We start from the raw sequence: 27918 nt of genomic DNA, 5'->3' as shown, positions 1-27918 counted from the left end.
GTAGCTGCAGTTATAAACTGCTTACTAACGCTTATTAATATAGAGTTAATGCTTAACAGATAATGAATTAACTATTTGCTAATGCTTAATAAATGATTTATAGTGTGTAGTTATTATAAAGTGTTACCCAATATTCCTCCAATCACATTCTCGTCTCATTTTTATTAGTCTACAAAAATGTCAGTATTTTTTATCATAGTTCAAGAGTTCACACTTAGCTTATGATTGATTATAAAACTTGTTTGGCATGCTGTCCCGGGAGAGAGCCCTGAGCTCATAAGATCCTCGAGCCCGGGGCTCCCTACCGTTTGCAAGGCGAGAGGGGAATTTGAGCTCAGGTAGATCTCGAGAGCTCCCCTGCTGTAGTGGCTAATGAACAGATAGTGATTGCTCTTAAGAGATAACTACTTACTAGGAGCATGTCTATGCTGCTGATTTGGATTAATCAGTTAACTTAAGTTGCATGTTTTTGACGGTGGGAAGAAACTGGGGAACCCGGGGGAAACCACATGAGCATGGTGAGAATGTGTAAACTCCGCACAGAAACGTCGGCTGGCTTGGTAAGGACTAGAACCATTGACGTTCTTGCTGTGAGGCAACAGTGCTAACCACTGATCCACCATGCCATCATCTTGGAAAGGAGGATGAGTAGGGGTGGAAAGGGGGGGATTCTTCAAAATGAAGATGGCGGTCACATGAAACTTAGGGTATTTATAGTGGCTTAGGAATAGTCTGATTGGTAAATCATAAATTGGAAAATGCGAGACCAGCTGCAAGAAATTATAAGCATGTGATCCTCTCGAAATTAGTTTATAAATAAACTTCACTTTCATCATCACTTAATTTTCATTTAGTTTTCATCTAGTTTTCTTTGGTAGAAACTTGTTCGTCACCAAAATTGTAACGAAAATATTCGTCAACGAAATTAACACTGGTTCAGAGCCACCATACAAACTAAAAATCTAGAATGCTGTCATTCACACCACATGGTGTCTGATATAAAGACAGAATGTTTTAGGATTTGTTCATGGAAATGTGTGTTACGTGGCTGCAGTATCGCTAGCAATGTATCAAAATGCCACTGATTTACTGAAATAAACAGTGAATTTTTGAATAATCCAGCGAAGATGAACACAATATTTACAATGTATAACAATGAACACAACATTTACTCTCTTTCTTTTATGAAGCAGAGAGAGGAGAACAAAATCGGTTGAATTGACTGTTCAACAAAAACAAAAACTGATTAATTAATACACATCGATCTCAATGTGCAAAGTTTCTGTGCGTCACACATTTTTAGGATACAAATACATAAAGAAACTATACCTACACACACACATACCAAAAAATTACTGCTTATTTAAAATGAGCTGAAACAACTCTTGAGTATTTTGGGGGGGGGCAACTTAATTGTATGTTCAATCCACTTAAATTTGTAAAAACTAATATGTTAACTTAATTAATCATGTTGGCCCAACACAAATCGTTTGTGTGGAAGCACTAAGAACTAAATGTTGTGCTTTAACTAACTTTTTAATGTCAAGTTCCTTATAACTAAGTTGGGTAGCATCTAAGTAACAATGTTAATTTCAGTAAACTTATGTAAAATGCATTCATTTCATGCAATTTCGAGTCAATTTAACATCCTTAATTTTGCTTTACTATATCAAGCTAAAGTAAATAACCACACTTAGTCTAAATTTCATGCACTCCAACAAAAAAAGATGATTTAACATTTACATTTTGATCTCCTTTTGAACCAACAAGAATAAATCACTTTAATTCAAATTATCTAGTGAATAAAACTGTAAAACACTGGATTCCACACAAACGATTTGCGTTGGGTCAACGTGAAGGAAATAAGTTAACTTATTAGTTTTTACAAATTTAAGTGAATTGAACATAAAACAATTAATTGGTCCCCCCCCCCAAAAAAAAACTTAAAGAATTGTGTTGTTTCAGCTCATTTTAAATAAGTAGTTTGAACAAGCAGCAAACTTAATTTTTTGGGGTGTTGTTTACCTTTCTAATATCATTCATTCATTTTCTTTCGGCTTAGTCCCTTATTTATCAGGGATCACCACAGCGGAATAAACCTCCAACTATTCCGGCATATGTTTTTTTACGCAGCGGATGCCCTTGCAGCTGCAACTCAGTACTGGAAAACACCCACTCACATTTGCACACACTCTCATACACTACAGCCAATTTTAGTTTATTAAATTCATCTATAGCGCATGTCTTTGAACTGTGGAGGTAACTGGAGCACGCGGAGGAAACCCACACCAACACGGGGAGAACATGCAAACTCCACACAGAAATGCCACCTGGTCCAGCCGGGACTCGAACCAGCAACCTTCTTGCTGTGAGGCGACACTGCTAACCACTGAGCCACTCCATTTACTTTTCTTATATTATCATTGATTCATTTTCCTTTGGCTTTCCCTTTATTTATCAGGGGTCACCACAGCGGAACGAACCGCCAACACATCCAGTATATGTTTTACATAGCTGATGCCCTTCCAGCTGCAACCCAGTACTGGGAAACACCTATACACACTCATTCACACACATACACTACAGCCAAGTAAGTTCATCCAATTAACCTATAGCACATGTCTTTGGACTGTGGGGGAAACCAGAGCACCTGGAGGAAATCCACGCGAGCACGGGGAGAACATGCAAACTCCACACAGAAATGCCAACTGGCCCAGCCGGGACTCAAACCAGCGATCTTCTTATTGTGAGGCGACAGTGCTAAATACTGAGCCATCGTGCCACCCCTCTAATATTATCAACCAGTGCAATGATGACCTGATTTCATGTCTTGGGTCATTTCTCAATCCATGCCTTCTCTTTCTCCATCTTATTTATGTTCAATCCACTTTAATTTGTGAAAACAATGACGTTAACTTAATCGATTTGTGTTGGGACAACATGAAGGAATTGTGTAGAACCCAGAATTTTTTTTAACGGTGTACATTTCCTGTCGCTGCTGTCAAATAAAAACCAAAAGCATAGATGTGTTGAGCTTGACTGAAACTGTAGAGTCATATAAATAACATGCTGTGATCCCACAATGCTTTATCACTTCATCATAGTGCTGACAGTGGTTTTCCCCAATCGTTTCCCAAAGATGCTGGTAGAAAAACACATACCGAAAAAAAGAGAGAGAAGGGGCAGTTTGTCTCCTGCCCTCTAATGAGTTAACCCTGCTGAGGTTAACCACACCTCTCAGCATTACAGATTCCTGTGGCCAAAGCATCTACAGGGTAGTCTAGAGGGGATACAGCTGTGGATAAAGTAAGAATCATCACGCTGCCACTTTACCTCTCAAAAGACCTTTTAGATCGAAACGTTGTCCAATCAAATTGTCTTTTAAGAGCTAAAGTGGCAGTGTGCTGATTATTTTGACTTTTTCCATTGCATTTGCTTTGATCGAGCACCTGCCTTTAAGATTTTCTTAGATGTGCGCACACTGATGTTTTCCTTTCTATGTAGCTGTGGATACTCACATCAATGCAGACATTTTTTTGTGACAGTGTACAACAATGATTAATATTCGTACATTACATTGATGGGTGGGTTTAGAATTGGGGTAGATGATAATAAAATACAATTTATGGGTAATTTAATAAATAATATGAATAATACTCTGTATAATTACTGTTTTTACATTAGTGTGCGGGTTGGGTTTAGGGTTGGGGTATAGTGGTCACTAAAATACAATTAATGGGTAATTTAATGAATAATATGAATAATACTCTGCATAATTACTGTTTTTACATTAGTGTGAGGGTTGGGTTTAGGGTTGGGGTAGGGTAGTGGTTACTAAAATACAATTAATGGGTAATTCAATGAATAATACTCTGTATATTTACTGTTTTTACATTAGTGTGAGGGTAGTGGTTACTAAAATACAATTAATGGGTAATTCAATGAATAATACTCTGTATATTTACTGTTTTTACATTAGTGTGAGGGTTGGGTTTAGGGTTGGAGTAGGGGTAGATGTTAATAAAATACAATTAATGGGTAATTTAATAAATTATATAAATAATTCTTGTTAAACTTCAAGCCACAGCTGTATCCCTTCTAGCAACAACCCATCTACAGATCTTTCTTCATCCCCATCTGCACACATAAACATCATATAAACACTCTGTTTGTGTGTGTGTTTGCATGTATTCTTGCCTTTTTCTCCAGTTCATTAATGTCGGAGGTAAACAAAGAGATTTGTTTCAACATACTTTATTTTATAGAGAGTGTTTTTGCATGCAAAGACAATAATTATGTTTTTCCAGAAATAATTCATAAAATATTTATTAACAGTCATGAAAATGAATTTTGTAGTTTAACAAACAATTTTATATAAAAACCATGAATTAATTTGATAAGGATTGAATATCATTACAATTTAATTTAATTTAATTTAATTTAATTTAATTTAATTTAATTTAATTTAATTTAATTTAATTTAATTTAATTTAATTTAATTTAATTTAATTTAATTTAATTTAATTTAATTATTGAAGGCTTTAATTTAAGAATGTATTTTCATTAAATATTACAATTAAATTAAATTAAATTAAATTAAATTAAATTAAATTAAATTAAATTAAATTAAATTAAATCAAATCAAATTAAATTAAATTAAATTAAATTAAATTAAATTAAATTAAATTAAATTAAATTAAATTGCTGACACGCTTTGGATATATATATATATATATATATATATACCAAAAGAAGTAAATAAAATCTGTAAGTTTGATATTTAAATTTCTGTTTTGAGCTAATATTGTTATAAAAGGAGAAAAATCTAGTAATATAAGAATAATTCTATAATAAATAAATAATTTGTAAATAAAACAAACATTAGTGCTTTGTTCAAGAAAATTTCTGCTTCACAACATTCTTTACTTTACCTCTGCATTATGTTGCCGATTCATTTAATTTTTACTTACTTAATTTAAACTTTTTACAGCCATTTTTACTCCATCTGTTTGCAGTATTCAATATTTGACCACACTGTGTATAACGACAGACATTAAATGTATGAAATGTATTTTTCTTTCAGCGAGTCGGTTATAACCACTAAACCTCCTTTACCATTTTCTCCGCCTGATTGTGTTCTTCAGTTTATCCTCTTTCTTCTCTGTTTTACTACACCTTTAATCTGTCCTGGCCGGGCAATGTGCAAATGCTTCAAGGCTCATGAGATGTGACTGTTTAGCTGACACTTGTAATTGTAGTTTCCTTGCAAATCTTCTCCATTCTAAACGCAGATCCGTCGACGGTTTTAGTAGTGGAGTCCCAGCCGTCGATGGACGAGGAAGGTGAGTGTTTTCCCTCATCAAAAAACATACTATAGTAATTGATAGTAAATAGTGTTTTTGAACCATACTATAGTAAAGTAATTGAATTTATTTGTTGCGGTAATTCGATTGTGGAAGTGCTCTCATTTTTTAAGATTTAGAACTTCCAATTTAGTCGCCTTTGAGGGAAATGATTAGGAATAAAAAATGGCAGAAAATAGATAATAAGGAAATATCAGTTTGCAACATCAAGCAGCATAATGAGCTGTTTTAAACATCTAAAAAATCAATGGAAGTGAATGAGAATGAAAGTCTCGAGCCAAAAAGTTTTTCCAGAAATCATGGGTGATTTATAAATATTACCAGTCATGAAAATTAATTTTGTAGTTTTATAAACAATTTATTTAATATAAATATTAATTAATTTTACAAATATTACAAATTTATTTCATTAAATTATTGAAGACTTCAATTTAAGAATATATTGCCATTAAGTACAGCTATTAAATTAAATTTAAATGTTGAAGGCTTAATTTTTTTTAAATATATTGGCACGACATGGGGAAAATAAAAGCTTTAAGTTTGATATTTTTATTTCTGTTTTGAGGTGATATTGTATTTGTTGTTTCTATGGGAGAAATGACCAGGAATAATAAACTGCAGAAAACAGTCAAACTACTTGCTTGCTACAAGTTTGTTGAGGATTATATGTAAAAGTAGAAAATATGATGAGGAAATATCAGTTTGCAGGGTCAAGCAACATAACCAGTTATTTTAAATGTCTTGAAATCAATGGAAGTGAATAAGAACAGAAGTCTTGAGCCAAAAAAAGTTTTTCCAGAAATTATTGGCCATTCATAAATATTACCAGTCATAAAAATGAATTTTATAGTTTTATAAACAATATATACATATATATTTATATAAAACATGACTTAATTTGACAAATATTACAATTAAATATTGCAAATTTATTTCATTAAATTATTGAAGGCTTCAATTTAAGAATATATTGCCATTAAGTACAGCTATTAAATTAAATTTAAATGTTGAAGGCTTCATTTTTTTTAAATATATTGGCACGACATGGGGAAAATAAAAGCTTTAAGTTTGATATTTTTATTTCTGTTTTGAGGTGATATTGTATTTGTTGTTTCTATGGGAGAAATGACCAGGAATAATAAACTGCAGAAAACAGTCAAACTACTTGCTTGCTACAAGTTTGTTGAGGATTATATGTAAAAGTAGAAAATATGATGAGGAAATATCAGTTTGCAGGGTCAAGCAACATAACCAGTTATTTTAAATGTCTTGAAATCAATGGAAGTGAATGAGAACAGAAGTCTTGAGCCAAAAAAAGTTTTTCCAGAAATTATTGGCCATTCATAAATATTACCAGTCATAAAAATGAATTTTATAGTTTTATAAACAATATATACATATATATTTATATACAACATGACTTAATTTGACAAATATTACAATTAAATACTACAATTTTATTTCATTAAATTATTGAAAGCTTCAATTTAAGAATATATTGCAATTAAGTACAGCTATTAAATTAAATTTAAATGTTGAAGGCTTAATTTTTTTAAATATATTGGCACAAAATGGGGAAAATAAAAGCTTTAAGTTTGATATTTTTATTTCTGTTTTGAGGTGATATTGTTTTTGTTGTCTTCTATTGGAGAAATGACTAGGAGTAGTAAACCGCAGAAAACTACTTGATCTACAAACAAGTTTGTTCAGGACTAAAAAGTATGACATAAAAATAGAAAAATACTATAATATCAGTTTGCAACATCAAGCAACATAACTAGCTGTTTTTAATGTCTTAAAATCAATGTAAATTAATGAGAACGGAAGTCTCGAGTCAAAAAGTTTCCAAATGCTGCACCTATATTACAACTATAGTAATATCACATGCTGCATCCCAATTTGCCTACTTATACTACGTTCTAGTACAGTATGTACTGTTTTTGTGAATAAAACTACATGCTTTTGAGTGTGCAACAGAAGAGTATGCAGACTTTGGGACATACTACTTCCTCATTAATAGACCGTTACATTGATTAGTTACATGCTCTGTCAATAATCTTCACACTTCATTCACAGTTCTTTCATATTTAATTTCCTACCTTATTGGTGAAGCAGCAGCAGGTTAATCTGCCGTTCACAAAGTCTTTAATGCAGAGGAATCTCCATAGGTGTTTGCATAATTATGCATTCAGAAGTCAATGTCCAAACATGTCTTTATAAAAGTTCACATTGTTGTCGCAAGTTAAATATAACATGGAAAACATTATTTAAGATATTAATTTACAGTCATTCGAACACCTACACCTAAGTCTCTCAACTAATTGGTTGATCTTGTGTACCTGACATTTTGTAGGTTGTTTACACATTTTGCTCAGATTTATAATTCTAATCGAATTCAAGTCCAGTGCGCAATGTGCGTATAGTGGCCAATATTAGCCGTTAGAGTATGCACGGTTCTACACTTCAAATTTCTACTGGAAATAGTGGACCATCCGGGAACCTTTGGCATACTATTTTCAACATACTACTGTTTGGGACATACTAATTCTATTTTCACATACTATGTATGACTGATAGTATATGCGAATTAGGATGCAGCAAAAATCCCTTTAAGGCAAGTAATCAAATTCTCCAAAACTGTTTGTCAAGCTTATGATTAAATCTCATATTTGCAATCACCAATAAACTTAAACAACAACTGTCTCTTTAGTTTCGTTCCAGATGTTCAAATCACACAAAATCTGCAGAAACTATCATAAAACACATGCCTGATCCTAGCCCGTTCCCCAGAGAATACTCTATAGCAATCGATGATGAATGCTGGGGCTTAATTCGCCATATTGACCGTTACACTTTTCTCAATTCAAAACTACATGAGAGACATGTCTTGTGTTTTCTATAGTCTTTGGTAATTTAAACAAATGACCAAATACTGTACATTTCTACAACTATACAATATATTATACTACAATAAACCACAGTTTACTGTAGTAAAAATTCAAGCATGTTACAGTATCTACAGTTGATCAGTTTACTATAGTTTATATGCTGGAGCATTCGTTAACCATGTGTTGGAAATTCTATAATACAGCACAATACACTTAACCATAGTATGGTTCAAAAAGTATATAATTTGCAATAAATTACTATAGTATTTTTTTCATGATGATTTAAATGCATTTCTCAGTAGGGTTTGGAGCAGAACTTATGTTTTTTGCATTTGCGTGTGTGTTTTAGACATCATCTCTCAGTATCCTACACTCTGGTCAGAGCAGGTCCGCAGTCGACAAAACAGGACCAGAACACAATGTGAGTTACCAACAAACATCTGTTAATGCCTTTTAAATGCTAACCCAGCTGGACTGGATTTGGTACAGGAAAACATAATGTGTGAAACATTCTCAGTTATGGTATTAAAGAAACACATACTGCGAGTAGTAGAGCTTACTTCTAGCTAAATACTAAGCACCAAGCTAAATTCACACCAGTAAACGGCACTGTAAAACACAAAAAGTTAAGGTAACTCAAACCATTTGAGGAAACTGATTGCAACAAACCATTTAAGTTCAAAAACTAATCCTAATGAGTACTGTGCACTTACTCAATTTGAGTGAATGAAGCAATTTGAGCACAGTAAAATCCACTAAATGAAGAGAACTCAAACCAACTGAGTACTGTAAAACCCAATAAATTAAGGTAACTCAAACCGTTTGAGAAAACCGATTGCAACAAACCATTTGAGTTAAAAAACTAATCTATATACAGTACTGTACACTATCTCCATTTAAGTTGAAGTAATGAGGTATTTAATTAACTCATTACCTTCAACACAGAGTTCAAAACTCTTTTCAAATGAGTAGAATTAACTTTCAGTAAATTCTGAGGTAACTACACTCATTTAATTTGATAAAGTTGACTGTGGTACTTTTACTTGTTAGTATTAAAGTCTGTGTGTGCTGGAAGTTTATTGGAATATTAAGTAAGGGGCGGGGTTTTATGTGTGTGCTCCTCCTCTCATCTTTCACTAGCATCAAACTAACGGTTGGTGAGGCGTGACAAAATTGCAAGCAAAATCGCCATTATTAATTTTGGTTTCATGTGGATTTTAACAGTCTTTTTATGTTTCTGCTAAGAAAACAAAGACAGACGAATATAAATTCTGTTAACAAGCTGAAACTAGCACAGATCAAATTAAGCAGAGTACATAATGAGATCTATAACCTTTAAAGCCTTTAAAGGGGGGGGGGGGGGGTTAAATTAGCTACAAAGTGCAAAAACTTCTCAATTAAACTCTATTATTACAAATTTTAAAAAAAATCTAAATAATTTGAATTGGCTTTATTTTTTTATTTTCCATGTGCTTTTAACTTTAGTGTGAACTGTAGTCATTTTATAATGTGCCTTTCTGTGTTTATTAATATTTTGATATTTTAAATATTTTATAGATTTAATTTATAGAGTACACTAGATCCTTTCAGAGGTGCACCCAGCTCTGTCAGTTTATCAACTCCTCCAGAAACTATACCTGGATGATGGAAGCTTTCAACGGTGCTTCAGACTGAGCCAAGCCCAGTTTGATGAGCTGTTGTTCTGTGTCGACAGGAGGATTTCCCTTTGGTACACCAACAACAGGCAATATGTCATAATCATGCCCCTACAAGAGCAAGCTCCTGATTGATTAACGCACCACGAATATCTGCTAAAGTTCAGATTTTCCCACTTAAGTGATTTACACGTTTCGCGAATCAAACGCACAAAACGTTAAATTCGTGCCGCTTCATTGACGTGAATCATGTCATTCGCACCGTCTCATGTACACGAGTCGCACCGCAGGATGTCTATTTGCGTCTCTGCAATGACTTAACATGTAAATCGCTCATGCTTGACATTTCATCCACATCTGGTGTGAACGCTTCATTGCTAAATGGCTAACATGGATTTTATTGAGAGAGTAGCTGTGTTTATGTGCTTTAGGAAGGCTGAAAAACAGTGCATATTTGTTCGGCGCCCTGTCTGAGTCCACTAGATCCTTTCAGAGATGCACCCAGCTCTGTGAGTTTATCAACTCCTCCAGAAACTATATGTGGATGATGGAGGATTTCAGCAGTGCTTCAGACTGAGCCGAGCCCAGTTTGATGAGCTGTTGTTCGGTGTCGGCAGGAAGATTTCCCCTCGGGACACCAACAACAGGCGATATGTCATAATCACGCCCCTACAAGAGCAAGATCCTAATTGGTTTACGCGGCACGACTGTCTGCTGAAGTTCAGATTTTACAACTCAAGCGATTTGGAAATCAAACGCACAAAACGCTCACTTCGAATCACGTCATTCACGCTGCCTTATTCACACGAATCACTAACAGGATGTCTATTTGCATCTCTGCATTGACTTAACATGTAAATCGCTCATGTTTGACATTTCATCCACATCTGGTGTGAACGCTTCATTGCTAAATGGCTAACATGGATTTTATTGAGAGAGTAGCTGTGTTTATGTGCTTTAGGAATTCTGAAAAACTGGGCTTATTCGTTCGGCGCCGTGTCTGAGTCCATAAGATCCTTTCAGAGCTGCACCCAGCTCTGTGAGTTTATCAACTCCTCCAGAAACTGTACCTGGATGATGGAGGATTTCAGCAGTGCTTCAGACTGAGCCGAGCGCAGTTTGATGAGCTGTTGTTCGGTGTCAGCAGGAGGATTTCCCCTCGGGACACCAACAACAGGTGCTACGTCATAATCATGCTCCTACAAGAGCAAGCTCCTGGTTAGTTAGATTAGCACGGTGCAAATATCCACTACAGTTCAGATTTAACAACTCAAGCGATTCGCGCGTTTTGCAAGTCAAATGCTCAAAACGCTTAATTCGCTGCGCTTTATTCGCGCAAATCACGTTATTCGTGCCATCTCATTCACACGAATCGCACCGCAGGATGTCTATTTCATATAAGTCATCTCTGCATTGACTTAACATATCAATCACTCACGCCTTTCATCCACTTCTGGTGTGAACGCACCATTATAAAACTGTTGCTATAGTTGTTTGAATGCACACTTCAGCTCTCTGTGAAGAGCAGCTCTCTGTGAAGATCCAGATCACTGTGGCTCTCTGCCATGGCCTGACATGTTGATCTAATGAAAGAGTCAACCGAGATGTCATTAAATCCCATCTGGGAAAAAATGACGACATGACGCTGGTAACAGATCTAATTCTGATGACATTATTAGACAATTTGTGAGTTTCTAATAGAGCCATATGTGTTTGTGTGTCGATGTGTGTGCATGAATAGCTTGATTGTAAAGCTCTCTTGATTTACAATCAATAAAACGTCAGTGCAGTGTGGTGAACGCTGATGCTTTTGATTATCGCTGATTTGCTGAGGTCTAAAGGCTGATTATCACTATTCAGAGGAGCTCAGAATAGAGCTAAACTGGCAGAGAGAAAGAGAAGATGTCTCTTGGTTAAAAAAAGCCAAGAAAAAACCCATAGTAACATTTTCTAAAACAATGCTCACATGAAGCCAAAGACGTGACAACACTAGAAGGAGAATGGAGATAACTATAAAAGTATGAGGGAAAAACCACAGCCACAGCAATGCACTAAACCACTCAAAAGTGCAAAGGTGTGTACCTAAATCCAGTCAGATGCCTGAGAATCAGTGCAGAAACATCAACAAAACACCTAGAAACACTGCAGCAGTCACTCCCTAGCAACTGCATAGCAACACATCAAAGTCACTCAAACAAAAACAGGATAGCAACACCCTGATAATCCCTAGAACACCCTAGAAACCACATAAAAACACATTAAAGATCACTAGGTTCAAAAACAGCATAGCAACACCCTGGTAACCACAAGAACAGTCACTCCAAGCACATTAGCAACTGCATTGCCCCGTCTTCGCGCTCTTTTTATTGGCCCACTGCTGTAGAACTGAATGCGAATGGATTGGTTAACATCAGCTGTCAATCACACAGCCAATGCCTTCTGCCTTCAGATGACAGGAGAGCTACAACCGCGAAAATATAAAGCAAGAGAATATGAGAGAATGAAAATAACAGATTTTGTCTTAGAAACCTCCTAAAGCTACAAATAATGGCACATCTGATTACTGATCATGTGGTGAATGTTAATCCAGCATTTACACTTTCGAAGAGTGTATAAAAGACTTCCAGTGGCTTCAAGTCTGCTATGACAATAACTAAAGCATTCACTGTAAAGCCGGAGGGACGGAGATTTCAGGTAACTGTTTGCCACATCTACACATTTTAAGCACAAGATGTTCGGTTTAATCCTTGATTTAATGACCAGATGCTGTCAGCCGTGCAGATATGTAAAAGTTAACACCACGTTCACCATCGCAAAAGGGCTTGCGCTGACTAAAATTAAACTAATATTGCAGCTTATGAAAAGAGCGGTATTGCTATTAAAATGACGTATGCAAATAATAAGGCTTATGTCAAAATCAGTACAATATCGGACACCACCCATGAGATTGCTGGTGAGCGGTCTATCCGTGTATCACTTGGTCACTCAATTATGTTATTAAAATGTATTTTCTTGTGATAACGGGATTTCGTTGAGACATATTTTCCTCACGCATGCATAAATATATTTTTTGTTTGTTCGTTTTGATTAGTGTTGATTTCAAATGCAATAAATCTGTTTATATAAAACTTGTAGAAACAGTGCTCATAATTGGTGGGTGCGACTAAATTTTGGCTAGTGCCACAAAATTTTTAAAGTTAGGAGCACCAGTGCTACCAAGCAAAAAGGAACAAAAATAGCACAGAAACTCCCTGGTAACTACCAGAACACTCTAGCAACTGTATAACAAGAGCACAGCAACTCCACGATAAACACCAGAACACCCTAGCAACTGCACAGCAACACATTAAAATCACTAGGAACAAAAACAGCACAGCGACACCTTGGTAACCCCCAGAACAATATATCAAAATCCTACATATACTCACTCCAAGCACCCTAGCAACTGCATAAAAACACCATCACTAAGAATAGCAAAACTGCATAGCAACACCTTAGTTACCACCAGAACACTCTGTCAAATACCTAATGACACTTTAGTGGCTTCTTCCAAACCCCTAGCAATATAATGTAATATGTATTTACATAGCGCATTTATCGTGTTTGGCCATACACCCAAAGCTCTTCATCATCATGGGGTGGGGGGTCTCCACACCACCACCAGTGTGCAGCATCCACTTGGATGCTGCGACGCCAGCCACAGGACAACAGCGCCAGTGCGCTCACCACATACCAGCTATAGTGGGAGTGGAGAGACAGTGATAGAGCCATTTCAGTGGATGGGGATGATTGGGAGGCCATGATGGTTAAGGGCTGAGAGGGAATTTGAACACCGGGGTTACACCCCTAGTCTTTTACGAGAAGTGTCATGGGATTTTTAATGACCACAGAGAGTCAGGCTTCGGTTTATCGTCTCATCTGAAAGACAGCACCCACGACACTCACTCAGCAGTATAGAGTCCCACTGGGGCATCAGGACTCACACAGACCGCAGGTTGAGCGCCCCCTGGTGGTCTCGCGAACACCACTTCCAACAGCAAACTAGTTTTCCCATGTGGTCTTCCATCCAGGTACTGACCAGGCTCAGCCCTGCTTAGCTTCAGTGAGTAACCAGTCTTGGGCTGCAGGGTGATATGGCTGTGGCTAGCAACTGCATAGCATTGTATTAAAATAATTAAGACCAAAATCAGAATAGCGACACCCTTGAAACCACCAAAAAACCCTAGCAACACTCTAAAAACTCCACACTTGAGAAACCAAATATTAAAGCTCTTGCAACCAACCCGGTCAACTTTAACACTAAAAACTGTGCTTCTCTCCATTTTTTTTAACTCGCATAATCTTGCTTGCATTAGATGAGGCAGTTCAAAGCAGTGCTGGAGAGCTGTGTTGTGGCACATGAGATGATTGTTTCCTGATGCCAAGAAATCGCACAGCTCAAAGGTTGTGCTCCATATGCATCATTCATTCATGTGTTTTCTCAAACCGATGTGTTTTATTCAGCGATTCCCTGCCCAAGGTCTTATAAATATTTATGCAGGTTGAGCAGCAGAAGCCCAGTGCAGTCATTAACTTCTTAATGTCTATGAATAATTAGACAGACAGACAGATGGATAGAAAGATAGACAGACGGACGGATGGACGGATGGATGGATGAATGGAAGGATGGATGGATGAATTAATGGATGAATGGATGGACGGACAGACAGAATGATATAACGATGGATGGATGGATGGATGGATGGATGGATGGATGGATGGATGGATTAATAGACAGACAGAATGATATAACGATGGATGGATGGACGGATGGATGGATGGATGGATAGATGGATAGACAGACAGAATGATATAATGATGGATGGATAGACAGAACGATATAACGATGGATGGATGGATGGATGGATGGATGGATTAATAGACAGACAGAATGATATAACGATGGATAGATGGATGCATGGATGGATGGATGGATGAATGGATGGATGGATGGATTGATAGAATAGATAAGACAGGCAGACAGAATGATATAACGATGGATGGATGGATGGATAGATAAACGGACATAATTATTTAGCGATGGAGGGATGGATGGATGGATTGATAGAAGAACAGATGGATGGACAGACCAACAAATTGATGGATCGATGGATGAATAGATAAGACAGGCAGACAGAATGATATAACGATGGATGAATGAATGGATGGATGGATGGATGGATAGAAGAACAGATGGACGGACAGACAAACAAATTGATGGATCGATGGATGAATAGATAAGACAGGCAGACAGAATGATATAACGATGGATGAATGAATGAATGGATGGATGGATGGATGGATGGATGGATGGATGGATGGATGGATGGATGGATAGACAGAATGATATAACAATGGATGAATGAATGGATGGATGGATGGATGGATGGATGGATAGAAGAACAGATGGACGGACAGACAAACAAATTGATGGATGGATGAATAGATAGACAGACAGAATGATATAACGATGGATGGATGGATGGATGGATGGATAGATAGACAGACAAAAAGAATGACATAACGATGGATGAATGGATGGATGGATGATGGATAGAATGATATAACAATGGATGAATGGATGGATGGATAGATGGATGCATGGATGGATGGATGAATGGATGGATGGATGGATGGATAGACAAATAGATAGATATATAGATAGATAGATAGATAGATAGACAGACAGACAGACAGACAGACAGACAGACAGACAGATAGACAGACAGACAGACAGACAGACATACAGTACATTGTGCTCCATATGCATCATTCATGTGTTTGGAGCGATCGTGTGCATATCCCTGAACCTCATAAGTATTGGCTAAGCTTACTCTCTCGGGACTGAAATGAAGCATTAAGATGCCACCGTTTTCTCAAACCGATGTGTTTTATTCAGCGATTCCCTGCCCAAGGTCTTCATTCAAACACAGGCGCACAGAGAAAATGAGTAAATATTTATGCAGGTCGAGCAGCAGAAGCCCAGTGCAGTCATTAACTTCTTAATGTCATAAACATTCCTGCAGGCCACAGATAAACCACTTTCACTATTTTCTTTTCTTACCTCCTCCAACATGCCGTCCATCCATCTCTCTGTGGCTGTGTCAAACGCCTCAGGCACTGACTTCTCAAACAATGTTCTTGAAAAAAGGCAGCATGACGTTATGTTATGAGCTGAAACAGATTCAAAAATGTTTTATTGATGAATATTTTTATTTTATTGTACTCAAAAGAGAAGAAAAAATGCATTTAAAATTGACACTTCAATTATGTTTAATTAATTTTACTTTATTTAAAAAAATTACATCAAACATTTACATTAGGTTGAAAAAAAGGACATTTATGCATTAATTAGATGAATATGTTAAAAACAAAATTCTATAGTAACTTTTTATTGTATAAACTGTAGTGCTGGGCAAAAATTCATCATGACTGCATCCTAAATAAAAGTTTGTTTTGACATAATTTAAGTGCGTGTACTGTGTGTATTTATAATCTATAAATAAATACACACAGGCATACAAATATTTGAGAACATTCATTCATATTCCTTCGGCTTAGTCTCTTATTTATCAAGAGTCGCCACAGCGGAATGAACCGTCAACTATTCCAGCATATTTTCTACACAGCGGATGCCCATCCAGCCACAACCCAGTACTGGGAAACACCCATACACTCTGGCCGATTTAGTTTATTCAATTCACCTATAGCGCATGTGTTTGGACTATGGGGGAAACCGGAGCACCTGGAGGAAACCAGTCGATTCAAATGTTATCACTCGATTGAATGGGCATTATCAGTGGTTATCAGCTGATAGACATGGGACAGTAGGGGCCTTCTGCACCTAATAGTAGGCTCAGACTCCATTTATACTAATTAGTTAAAGTTTTAAAACACATAAGTTTTGCTACTGTTACGCCATCCATCCACATTACACCGTTACAACTTTACACATTACAACCCATACGAGTTTTCGAGAGCCGAAAACAGAGCTTTTTGAAAACGATGAAGAGGCCGTTTTGGTTTGAAAACGTCACTGCTCTGTGTTAGTGTGAATAGGGAAAAACGGAGACCTCTGAAAACAGAGGCATGGCTGCAGACATCTGATTGGGGCTTTTTCCTCAATATCAAGTAACCTACACATAGTTCAGTCTTGCATCCTTTCCTTGTAAGTTCAGACTTTGCACGATTGAAGCTGAAAACAAACTCCAGAGTACACATCGGGTAAATCTTAAAAGGGAACAGTGTACTTTAAAGCCTCATTCACATCACCCTGGCTACGTTAACTTGACAATAAAATGAAAACATGTTATAAGGAACTGCCTATTTTCATTTTAATATTCACTTAACAGACACCAAAAATGTTGAGGCATAGTTTAGCTACATATTTATATGACCGTCATCTTTACTGTATGCATATTTATAACAAAATGGAGCCTATAACATTACTGCCTCCTTTCATTTTCATTGAAAATACAAAACATACCATCATTTTCTTTTCGGCTTAGTCCTTTTATTAATCAAGGGTCCCACAACGGAATGAACCGCCAACTTATACAGCAGATGTTTTACGCAGCGCATGCCCTTCCAGCTGCAACCCAACACTGGGAAGCACCCATACACTCTTGCATTAGCACACACACACTATGGACAATTTAGCTTACCCAGTTCACCTATAGCACATGTGTTTGGACTGTGGGGGAAACTGGAGCACCCAGAGGAAACCCACGCCAACACGGGGAGAGCATGCAAACTCCACATAGAAATGCCAACTGACCCAGCTGACCTTCTTGCTGTGAGGCGACAGTGCTACCCACTGCGCCACCATGACGCCTCACAAATTATATATAAATGTAAATATCTATGTAAAAAAATAGTTTTGTATAGTTTGGTTTCTAAGTATGTGTGTGTATCACATATATTTAATAAATATATACAGTATAATACACACACAAGCACATTATTATATTATATTATTATATTATGTCAAAACAAACTTTTATTTTGGATGCAGTTAATTGCAATTAATCTCTGTGCAGCACTAATAAATTTATACTCTTAATATTAAGCAATTTAAACTGATTTAAATGCAATTGAAATATAACTTTTCTTTTTTCTTTCTCTCAGTACTTAATATCTTTTATCATGCACACGATAACTAAATCATATTCAAAATCATATAAAAGTCATTTTAAAAAGTTTTTAAAATGGATTTATTTAGGCAAGACAATGCAAGATTATTTAAATAGCACATTTCATACACAATTGTATTTATATAATGCTAGGTTCAACACAATTCCTTCATGTTGTCCCAACATAAATCCACTATTCATTCATTAATTTTCCTTCAGCTTAGTCCATTTATTAATCTGGGGTCGCCACAGCAGAATGAACCACCAACTTATCAAGCATAGATTTTATACAGCGGATGCCCTTCCAGCTGCAACCCAGTACTGGGAATCTTCCGATGCTTATCACTGAGCCACCGTGTTTCCCCATAAATCGATGAAGTAAATTCAATTGTTTGTGCTAGGATAGAACATAAAACAATTAAGTTGTTCCAAAAAACTAAAGGATTGTGTTGTTTCAACTCATTTTCAATAAGTAGTTTAAAGAAGAAGCAAAAGTCATTTTTGAGTGTGGATTCAGAAGATTAAAAAAATAATTATTTTTATACATTTAATGATTTGTTCAACTCCCAAATGAATTAAGCCAATTAAACGGAATTGCATTTTATTAAACAAATAAAATGCAATAAATTTAGAATTAATTACATGTATTTACCTGCACATTTTTTGCACATTATATTTAATGCAGTGAATAATACATCTACACTGTAAAAAATTATATAATCAATTAGTCATGACAGCATATGTTTTAGTTCATTGTAACTCATTAAACTAAGTTATTCATGTTCTAACTTAATTTTATAAGTAACGCAAGCTGTTTTAAGTCAGTCTGACATAATATAAGTTCAATGGACTGATAAGATTAATTGGATTCAGCTTAAAAAATTAAGGCAACCAGGTTTATTTATAGTGTATGCAGTTTTCTAAAATCATTGAGATAAAGACATCTCAGCAGACAAAGATTGGATTCAGACATGCACTGGTCCCCTGTGTAAATATGTGCTACTTTTATGGAAATTTTTAAAGGTGCTTTTCATAGCCTGACAGCTCCTGGTCACTGTCTGCTTTCATTGTACAGAAACACAGATGCTTGGCCTCTCTTCACCACAGAGAAAACTGACACTTACTCACTCATAGTGTGTCTCCTGCAGTTTTTCACCTCTTTCCTCTGTCTGACTTTTACCTCAGCGACCTCGTGTGATCAGGAGCAGCTGTCGGCACAGGAAGAAGCAAGACAACATAAAAACGAAGCGGTTTTTGTGCCTGACTGCGCCAGCGGTGGCCTTTATAAACCCGTCCAGTGCCATCCTTCCACTGGGTACTGCTGGTGTGTCCTAGTGGACACTGGGCGGCCCATACCCGGCACATCCACAAGGTAATGAACATTTCTCTAAAGGTCTGTAAGTACTCTGGCTATCAAATTATGTGTTGTTTTACATTGCCAAAAATATTATATAAATGATTAAATAAAGATTTACCTTGGAATATTATTAAACATCTATATACAGTCGGTACAGAAAATATTCAGACCCCCTTAAGTTCTTTGTTATATTTCAGCCATTTGCTAAAATCATAAGTTCATTTTTATCTCATTAATGTAAACACAGCACCCCATATTGACAGAAGAACACAGAATTGTTGACATTTTTGCAGATTTATTAAAAAAAGAAAAACTGAAATATCACATGGTCCTAAGCATTCAGACCCTTGATCGAATACAGCCATGAGTCTCTTTGGGAAACACACCTGGATTTGTGGATTCTCTGCTATTCCTCCTTGCAGATCCTCTCCAGTTCTGTTGGGATGGATTGTAAATGTTGGCGGTCCATCCTTTTTTAGGTCCCTCCAGAGATGCTCAATTGGGTTTGGTTCAGGGCTCTGGCTGGGCCATTCAAGAACAGTCACAGAGTTGTTGTGAAGCCACTCCATTATTTTAACTGTGTATATATATATATATATATATATATATATATATATATATATTAGGAAAACAGTTATATGATTTTTTTACATATGTAAATTTGTATTAACTTGATTTATATATGCCAACTGGCAGATATTACATAAAAATATGTATAATTATAAGTAAATTATAATTTGATACAACTACTACACTGCAACAAATATGTTCCTGCTCAGTCATTTTGAGTTGTTTTCCATTACACACATTTACTAAAGTAAAAAATGTAACACAATTTATACTTTATGTTCTATACAAGGTATTATGGAAGACATATAATAAAATTAAAAGAAAAGAAAATATCTGATATTTGTTAGATATTTGTTCTTGATTTAAGTATAAACGTATATATCTTCAGTAAAAAAGTAAGTCTTGTATCCTTATTAAAGTTTTTAATTTTACAATTATTATGAAAAACAAAAATATATTAATTATAGAATCAACTATAACACAAATTTTACTTTATGCACTATATATAACATATTAAGATGTAAACAATCATAAAAGTGTAATACAATAAGTAATACAATAGTACGATAAATGGGTTTATCCTTAAAAAATAAGAAAGTATCTGCCAAAGATATTTGTCCTTGATACAAGTATAAACTTTCACTACCTGACAAAAGTCTTGTCATCAATCCCAGTTGTAAGAGCAACAAATAATAACTTGACTTCTAGTTGATCATTTGGAAAAGTGGCAGAAGATACATTTTTCTGATGAATTATCTGTTGAACTGCATCCCAATCACCATAAATACTGCAGAAGACCTATTGGAACCTGCATGGACCCAAGATTCTAATAGAAATCTGTCAAGTTTAGTAAAAGAAAAATCATGGATTGGGGTTACATTCAGAATGGGGGTGTGCGAGAGATCTGCAGAGTGGATGGCAACATCAACAGCCTGGGGTATCAAGACATTTGTGCTGCCCATTACATTACAAACCACAGGAGAGGGCAAATTCTTCAGCAGGATAATGCTCCTTCTCATACTTCAGCCTCCACATCAAAGTTCCTGAAAACAAAGAAGGTCAAGGTGCTCCAGGATTGGCCAGCCCAGTCACCAGACATGAAAATTATTGAGAATGTCTGGTGTAAGATGGAGGAGGAGGCATTGGAGATAATCCAAAAAATCTTGATGAACTCTGGGAGTCTGGCAAAACTATTATTAATATGTTTTTGAGTCATTGCAGAGATGAATGGATGAAGTCCTCCATGCTCATGGGAGTCATAAACAATATTAATTATTTTTCGACTGCACTATTATCTACTGTACATTATTGTTAAGTGACAAGACTTTTGTCTAAGCAAAGTCAGACCTTACTGTCCTAATTAAATAATTAAAAAATAAAGGCATGATCATATTTTATTTTGGTCAAATAAGCGTAATCTAGAGGCTTTTGCCTTTCATATAAGCCACTTTTGATACCAAATGATCAACTACAAGTCAAGTTATTATTTGTTGTCCCTAAAACTTGGATAGGTGACAAGACTTTTGTCAGGTAGTGTGTATATCTTCAGAAAAAAATAGTCAAAATCTTGTATCCTTATTTAGGTTTATAATTTTGACATATTTTTGCAGTCCATTTTTTCAGCTTTAACAACGTTATTTCAAGTACTTTAAAAAAAATACCTCTGGCGCCTGAAAGAAACAAATCTGTCCTTATTTAGTTGCCAAAATACAACTTAAGTAGTTTGTCCCTATTGAAAGGAAAAACCCACCACTTGGCTTTTAAAATGGTAAGTGCCAGTCGACCTGCTCTCTTACAGTACATCTAATATACACCCGGGGCAGGTCTCATTATTCGCCTTACTATAGGGTACAAAACTGAGCTGAGGAGTCTCTCAGGGGCCAAATCCCATTCAGTCTCTTTTAACATTTCCAAAGGGGCTTTCCATCCCGCAGTCAAATGAGAAAAGCATCTCTTCTTAATATCAAACTATTTTAACCCAATTAATGCTTATCTGCGACAACCTACTCAAATCTGATCAAGAATCCTGACAGAGCGCCAAACAAACAGGAAAAAAAACGGATTGTGTTTGCCAGGGGTCAGTGGCACTCTGCATTCAGGGGCACATTTAATGAGCTTTATTGAGAAATGCTGTAGATTTCTGACCATTGGCGAATGTGGTGTTGAATTAACAAAGCCTCAGGCATTGTGCCAGATGGCGCATTAGAGCATGCACAGAAAATGCTACCTTCCCATCAGCCTCCTTTCTCTTGTTCTTTGCGATTTGGACAAGTCATCTGGCACTGACCGCAGCTAATTTACCCTCCTAAAGAGGTCATGAATGTTTCTTCACATTTTCTTTTTGTCCACTTACTCCATTCCCCCGGTTTGAGCATCCGTGAGCCATCCTTCTGGGCACTGTGCTTGTATCTATGAAAAGATAAAGGGATTCTTAAAAGCGGCATAGCGATTTATATGCACTGAATAATGATAATTGGTCAACAAGCAACATGTAAGTTTCTCTAAATGATGTTAAAATATTAATGAAAATCCTTTATTCACCCTTGACTTGTTTCAAAACTTTTTTTTTTTACTTAATTTTTAGAAGTTTTTATGAAAACATAACACCAAATAATGTACATCATGTATGTTTTTATATATATATATATATATATATATATATATATATATATATATATATATATATATATATATATATATATATATATATATATATATATAATGTTAACAAAATTATCTCAATGTTATTACCTGATACTATCTAGAACATGCACCAAACTAGCACTAGCAAACACTAGCAAACAACACAGCAGTTATACAGCACCATCAAAATAATCTCATCCAGACCAATAAAATAAGAAATAAAATAGAATGACGTAAAAGTGAGGAAAAAATTATTTCAAAGACATTGTTAACATATACAGTTGAAGTCAGAATTATTAGCCCCCCTGTTATTTTTTCCCCCAATTTCTGTTTAACGGAAAGAAGATTTTTTTCAACACATTTCCAAACATAATAATTTTAATAACTCACCTTCTAATAACCTTCTAATTTATTTTATCATTGCTGTACATAATATCTTACTACATATTTTTCAAGACACTTCTATACAGCTTAAAGTGACATTTAAAGGCTTATCTAGGTTAATTAGGTTAACTAGGCAGGTTAGGGTAATTAGGCAAGTTATTTTATAATGATGGTTTGTTCTGAAGACAGTTGAAAAAAAAGGGGCCCCATATTTTATCACACATCATCTGTTTGCCAAATCCAAACCATTTTTTGAACATAAACTGAAGAATGTTGGAATCCTTTAACCATTGATTTTTATGTGAGTTAATTTACCTGTCAATTAAAAATTTTCTTTTCTATTCCAACCGTATTTTTAACTGTAAAATTCTGTAAACTTTTACCTCAAAACACTGCAATGTTTTTTTTTTACCATACATTTTACAGTTTCTTTCACTGTCTGAATTCCCAGATCAAATTGACAGAATTTGAAAGATTAGATTTTAGTTATTGTGATAGGTATACTATGTAATATCTAGTGAAATTTTAGCTGAAAGACTAAACTTTAGCTGGCTTTTTTCGTTTCAGTTTTGTTCAGCTCAGTTGGCATTTACACTGTAGTTTAGTATCACTTAATATAAGTAGGATTATCTTTATAATTGTGCTGCCTCTATTGCAGTAACTTCCAGAAATACTTTTTAATTCCGAGTCATCTCATCCAGCTCTCACTGGGTTTGCTCCTCAGCTACCAATGAGAGGAACGAGAGGTGTCTTTTTTCTTTCTTCTTGTGGTCGTAGAAAAATTATTTAGCTCTGTGAACCAACAACAACAAAAACAATAATAATAATACTTCATTTTTTATAAAGCACCTTTAAAAGTAGCATCTCGAGGCACTTTACAGACATAAAATGTGCAGCAGTAAATTGCTGGTAATGATGATCGTCTTGGACCAATCAGCAGAATGTTTACGTCATATTCTGATATCGTCTGCTCACTTGGAATATTACCCAAGGTGGTACCAAAATTACTGCTATGTATTAAAGTGTACAAATGTACAAAAGTAAGCTATACCAAACTGAACCATGTAGTTGAAAAGCGCCTTGAAAGATCATTGTTGGAATTTAGTTAAAATGTTAATTTGGTAAAGCATGCAGATGAGTAGAAGTGTCATAATACGGTTTTGCACACGCAATGCTAAAATAGCACTATATTAGTTCAGTACACATACATACCAAACATTTATTATACTATTAGACTAAAGGATGGATGGATGGATGGATGGATGGATGGATACTGTAGATAGATGGATGGGTGGGTGGCTAGGTAGGTAGGTAGGTAGGTAGATGGATATTTGGATGGATGAATGGATGGATGGGTGGGTGGTAGGTAGATAGATACATCGATGTATGGATGGATGGATACTGTGGATGGATGGATGGATGAGTGGGTAGATGAATGGATGGATGGATGGATACTGTAAATAGATGGATGGATGGATGGATGGATGGATGGATGGATGGATGGATGGATGGATGGATGGATGGATGGATGGATGGATGGATGGATGGATGGGTGGGTAGGTAGGTAGATGGATGGATGGATGGATGGGTAGGTGGGTAGGTAGCTGGATAGATCGATGTATGGATGGATGGATACTGTAGATGGATGGATGGATGGGTGGGTAGATGGATGAATGGATGGATGGACGGATACTGTAGATAGATGGATGGATGGGTCGATGGGTGTGTAGGTAGGTTGGTAGGTTGGTAAATACGTAGGTTGGTAGGTAGGTAGGTAGATGGATGGATGGATACTGTAGATAGATAGATGGATGGATGGATACATAGATACTGTGGATGGATGGATTTTACTTTATCTCTTCACTTACTCATTGTTATTAGACTATTTTATTAAACAAATCTCAGAGATAGTTCTTCTAAAAATGAAAGGTCTGTCAGCAGTTTTTTTTTTTGTTTTGTTTTGTTCTGTTGAACACACAAGAAGATATTTTCTTGAATGTTGAAAGTCTGTAACAAATGCTTTGGAAGTCAATAGTTACAGGTTTCCAACTTTCTTCAAAATATCAGACGATCCCTTTAACTTTTTTTCTAAGCATTGGTGGAATATTTGAGCTGTTTGACTCATCTCTGTGTAAACAATAATGCTTTGTATTCACTCTCATTCCTTTACTACATTTTTCTCTCTGATTGTGTAGACATGAACAACCAAAATGTGATGGAAACGCCAGAGCCCACCCAAACAAACCCAAGGACCATTACAGGAGCAGACACCTGCAGGGTGAGCTTAACTGTTCGCTTCTGAGATAAATATTGTGCAAGAGATAGACAATTATTTGCAATGATAGTAAAACCTTACAGACACTTTATGAAAACAAAGCTACAAAAAGTATTGTTATTAAACAGCTTCACTAGTAAGATGATCTCCAGTAACCAAACATTTATTATATCTTTATAAAAACATTTTTATAAACATTTATAAAAAGCTTTTTTGATGTAGCTTGTACAGTCTGTACAGTCTGAAATCATTACAGTCATTTGCATTTCCTATACAAACACATGTAGGTTTGTAACATATTTGCGCAATGCAAGTCTATGGTCTTCAATGGATGCCAGCAAGAAATGTTTACTTTGACAATCAAACACTGTAGTGCCCTGAAATTGAAATGATTCACTGAATTTACTAAATGTTTTTAAGCCAAGTGGTTGCACACAATTTATATGGGCTAAATTTAACAAACAATTTAAGTTGAACATTCATTCATTCGTTCATTCATTCATTTTCTTTTCGGCTTAGTTGCTTTATTAATCTGGGGTCGCCACAGCAGAATCAACCAGAATCTGGGCTTTTCTTTTTCTGGATCGAAAACACTGTCGGTTGGGTTTAGGGAAGTGGGTGATCGGGTCAATTGGTGCTTTTGAAACACTGTTAGTTGGGTTTAGGGAAGTGGGTGGGTCGGTCGGTCAGTCAGTCAGTCAGTCGACAGCGGCCTTTGGTGGATTTACGTGAGAACAGCAGGTGTGAATGACACTCGCGAGAGAAATGTGAGCTCTGAAAAAGCATACACAGCGGCCTCTGGTGGATTCGTGAAAACAAAAACTGCAAAAAAACATAGCTCCTGGGACATATTTTATGCTCTCCAGAAATGTATATAGGGGTACGTATCAACAATTATCCTTGGTTGTCAAATGGTTTGTTGCCTAATTTGTTTTAATAAAGTTAATCAGGTTTAAACAATTTTTTTTTGTTATACAAGGTTTGACCTAATATTTTTAGTCAGTCTGACGCAAGTTTAGAGGACTAGAACTAAACTAAATAATGCTAGGCATCAATAACTTTTTATAGTATGTTAAAAAAAGAGCAGCAGTTATGATAAAAATTTGTGTTTATTTTGACTTGGCATGGATTTAAAACTATCGTATAGAAAACCCTTAAAACAAAACATTTAAAATAGTAAAATGGGGCACTTTAAAGTCTGGTCTTTAAAAGTCTTTTAAGTTCAGTATGTTGATGTACTTCCAATTTAAACAAAATATTGAGTAGGGGGTGGGGCTTTCTTTTTGCACATCATTACCTCATAGCAAATTAATGGTTAGAGGGGTGCGGCTAAGAATATTGACATCAAACTGATGTCAACAGCCACAGCCATATCATTTACATTTAGTCATTTAGCAGACGCTTTTATCCAAAGGGACTTACAAATGAGGACAAGGAAGCAATTTACACAACTATAAGAGCAACAGTGAATAAGTGCTATAGGCAAGTTTCAGGTGTGTAAGGTTTAAGAAGCAAAGCATTAGTAATGTAAGTTTTTTATTTTTATTTATTTATTTTTTTGGAGAGAGTAGAGTTAGTGGTATAGCCAGAGAGGCATAACCATACACAGCAACTGAAAACAAGTCTAAATGTACTTACACGGTGTTGGTCTCGTTGCTAAAGTGCTTCTCCTGTAGCTTCACCCTGCAGCCCACGTCCGATTACTCACTGAAGCTAAGCAGGGCTGAGCCTGGTCAGTACTTGGATGGGAGACCACATGGGGAAACTAGGTTGCTGTTGGATGTGGTGTTAGTGAGGCCAACAGAGGGTGCTCAACCTGTGGTCTATGTGAGTCTGAATGCCCCATTATAAGGAACACCATATTGTCAGTGAGCGCCGTCTTTCGGATGAGACGTTAAACCAAGGTCCTGACACTTTGTGGTCATTTAAAATCCCATGGCACTTCTCGTAAAGGTGTCCTGGCCAAATTCTTTCTATTGACCCTTACCCATCATGGCCTCCAAATCCACCAAATTGGCTCTATCACTGTCTCTCCACTCCACCTATAGCTGGTGTGTGGTGACGGCACTGGAGCCGTTGTCCTGTGGCTGCCGTCGCATCATCCAAGACCCCCCTCATGATTGTGAAGCGCTTAGGGTGAATGGCCATACACAATAAATGTGCCATATAAATACACACATTACATTACAATAGCGAACTCCAAATGCGGAAGAAAATGGTAAGACTTTTTATTAGAATGAACTAGCACAGATTAATTGTTAAGTGATTAATTTAACGAAAGACTAACAATGTGCACTAGCAACATAAACATTCAATAACAGTCAATTTTGATTTCAATTAAACAATGAATAAGTTCTGTGGCTGCAGCACCTACCCTGTTTAATTCATTATGCAAATTTGCTATTTAACATCAACTAATCAATCAGACCAAAACGCAAACAAAGTCAACTAAACGAAAAGTGGTCACACTTTACAATAAGGTTGTATTTGTTAATGTTAGTTAACGCATTTGCTAACACGAACAAACAATGAACAATACATTTATTACAGTATTTGTTCAGGTTAGTTAATAAAAATAAAGTAACTCATTATTAGTTCATAATAACTCATGG

General features: G+C 35.9%; 1 protein-coding gene across 2 annotated transcripts in view; it reads left to right on the top strand.

Moving 5' to 3' along the window:
• smoc2 (SPARC related modular calcium binding 2) overlaps window positions 1-27918 on the top strand; it is a 94682-nt gene that overhangs the window by 51729 nt on the left and 15035 nt on the right. The window contains exons 6-9 of one of the 2 annotated variants that reach the window (XM_056470870.1): window positions 5259-5342; window positions 8601-8672; window positions 19263-19449; window positions 25227-25309. In XM_056470870.1, coding sequence (XP_056326845.1) covers window positions 5259-5342; window positions 8601-8672; window positions 19263-19449; window positions 25227-25309 — 426 coding nt within the window. The remainder of the gene's footprint in view (window positions 1-5258; window positions 5343-8600; window positions 8673-19262; window positions 19450-25226; window positions 25310-27918) is intronic. The other variant, XM_056470871.1, reaches the window with a different exon arrangement.

The sequence above is a fragment of the Danio aesculapii genome, chromosome 13 (genome assembly GCF_903798145.1).
Source record: "Danio aesculapii chromosome 13, fDanAes4.1, whole genome shotgun sequence".
In the NCBI taxonomy this organism is placed as follows: domain Eukaryota; kingdom Metazoa; phylum Chordata; class Actinopteri; order Cypriniformes; family Danionidae; genus Danio; species Danio aesculapii.
Note: the sequence above shows the minus strand (reverse complement) of the source record. Positions and strands in the feature narration are given on the sequence as shown.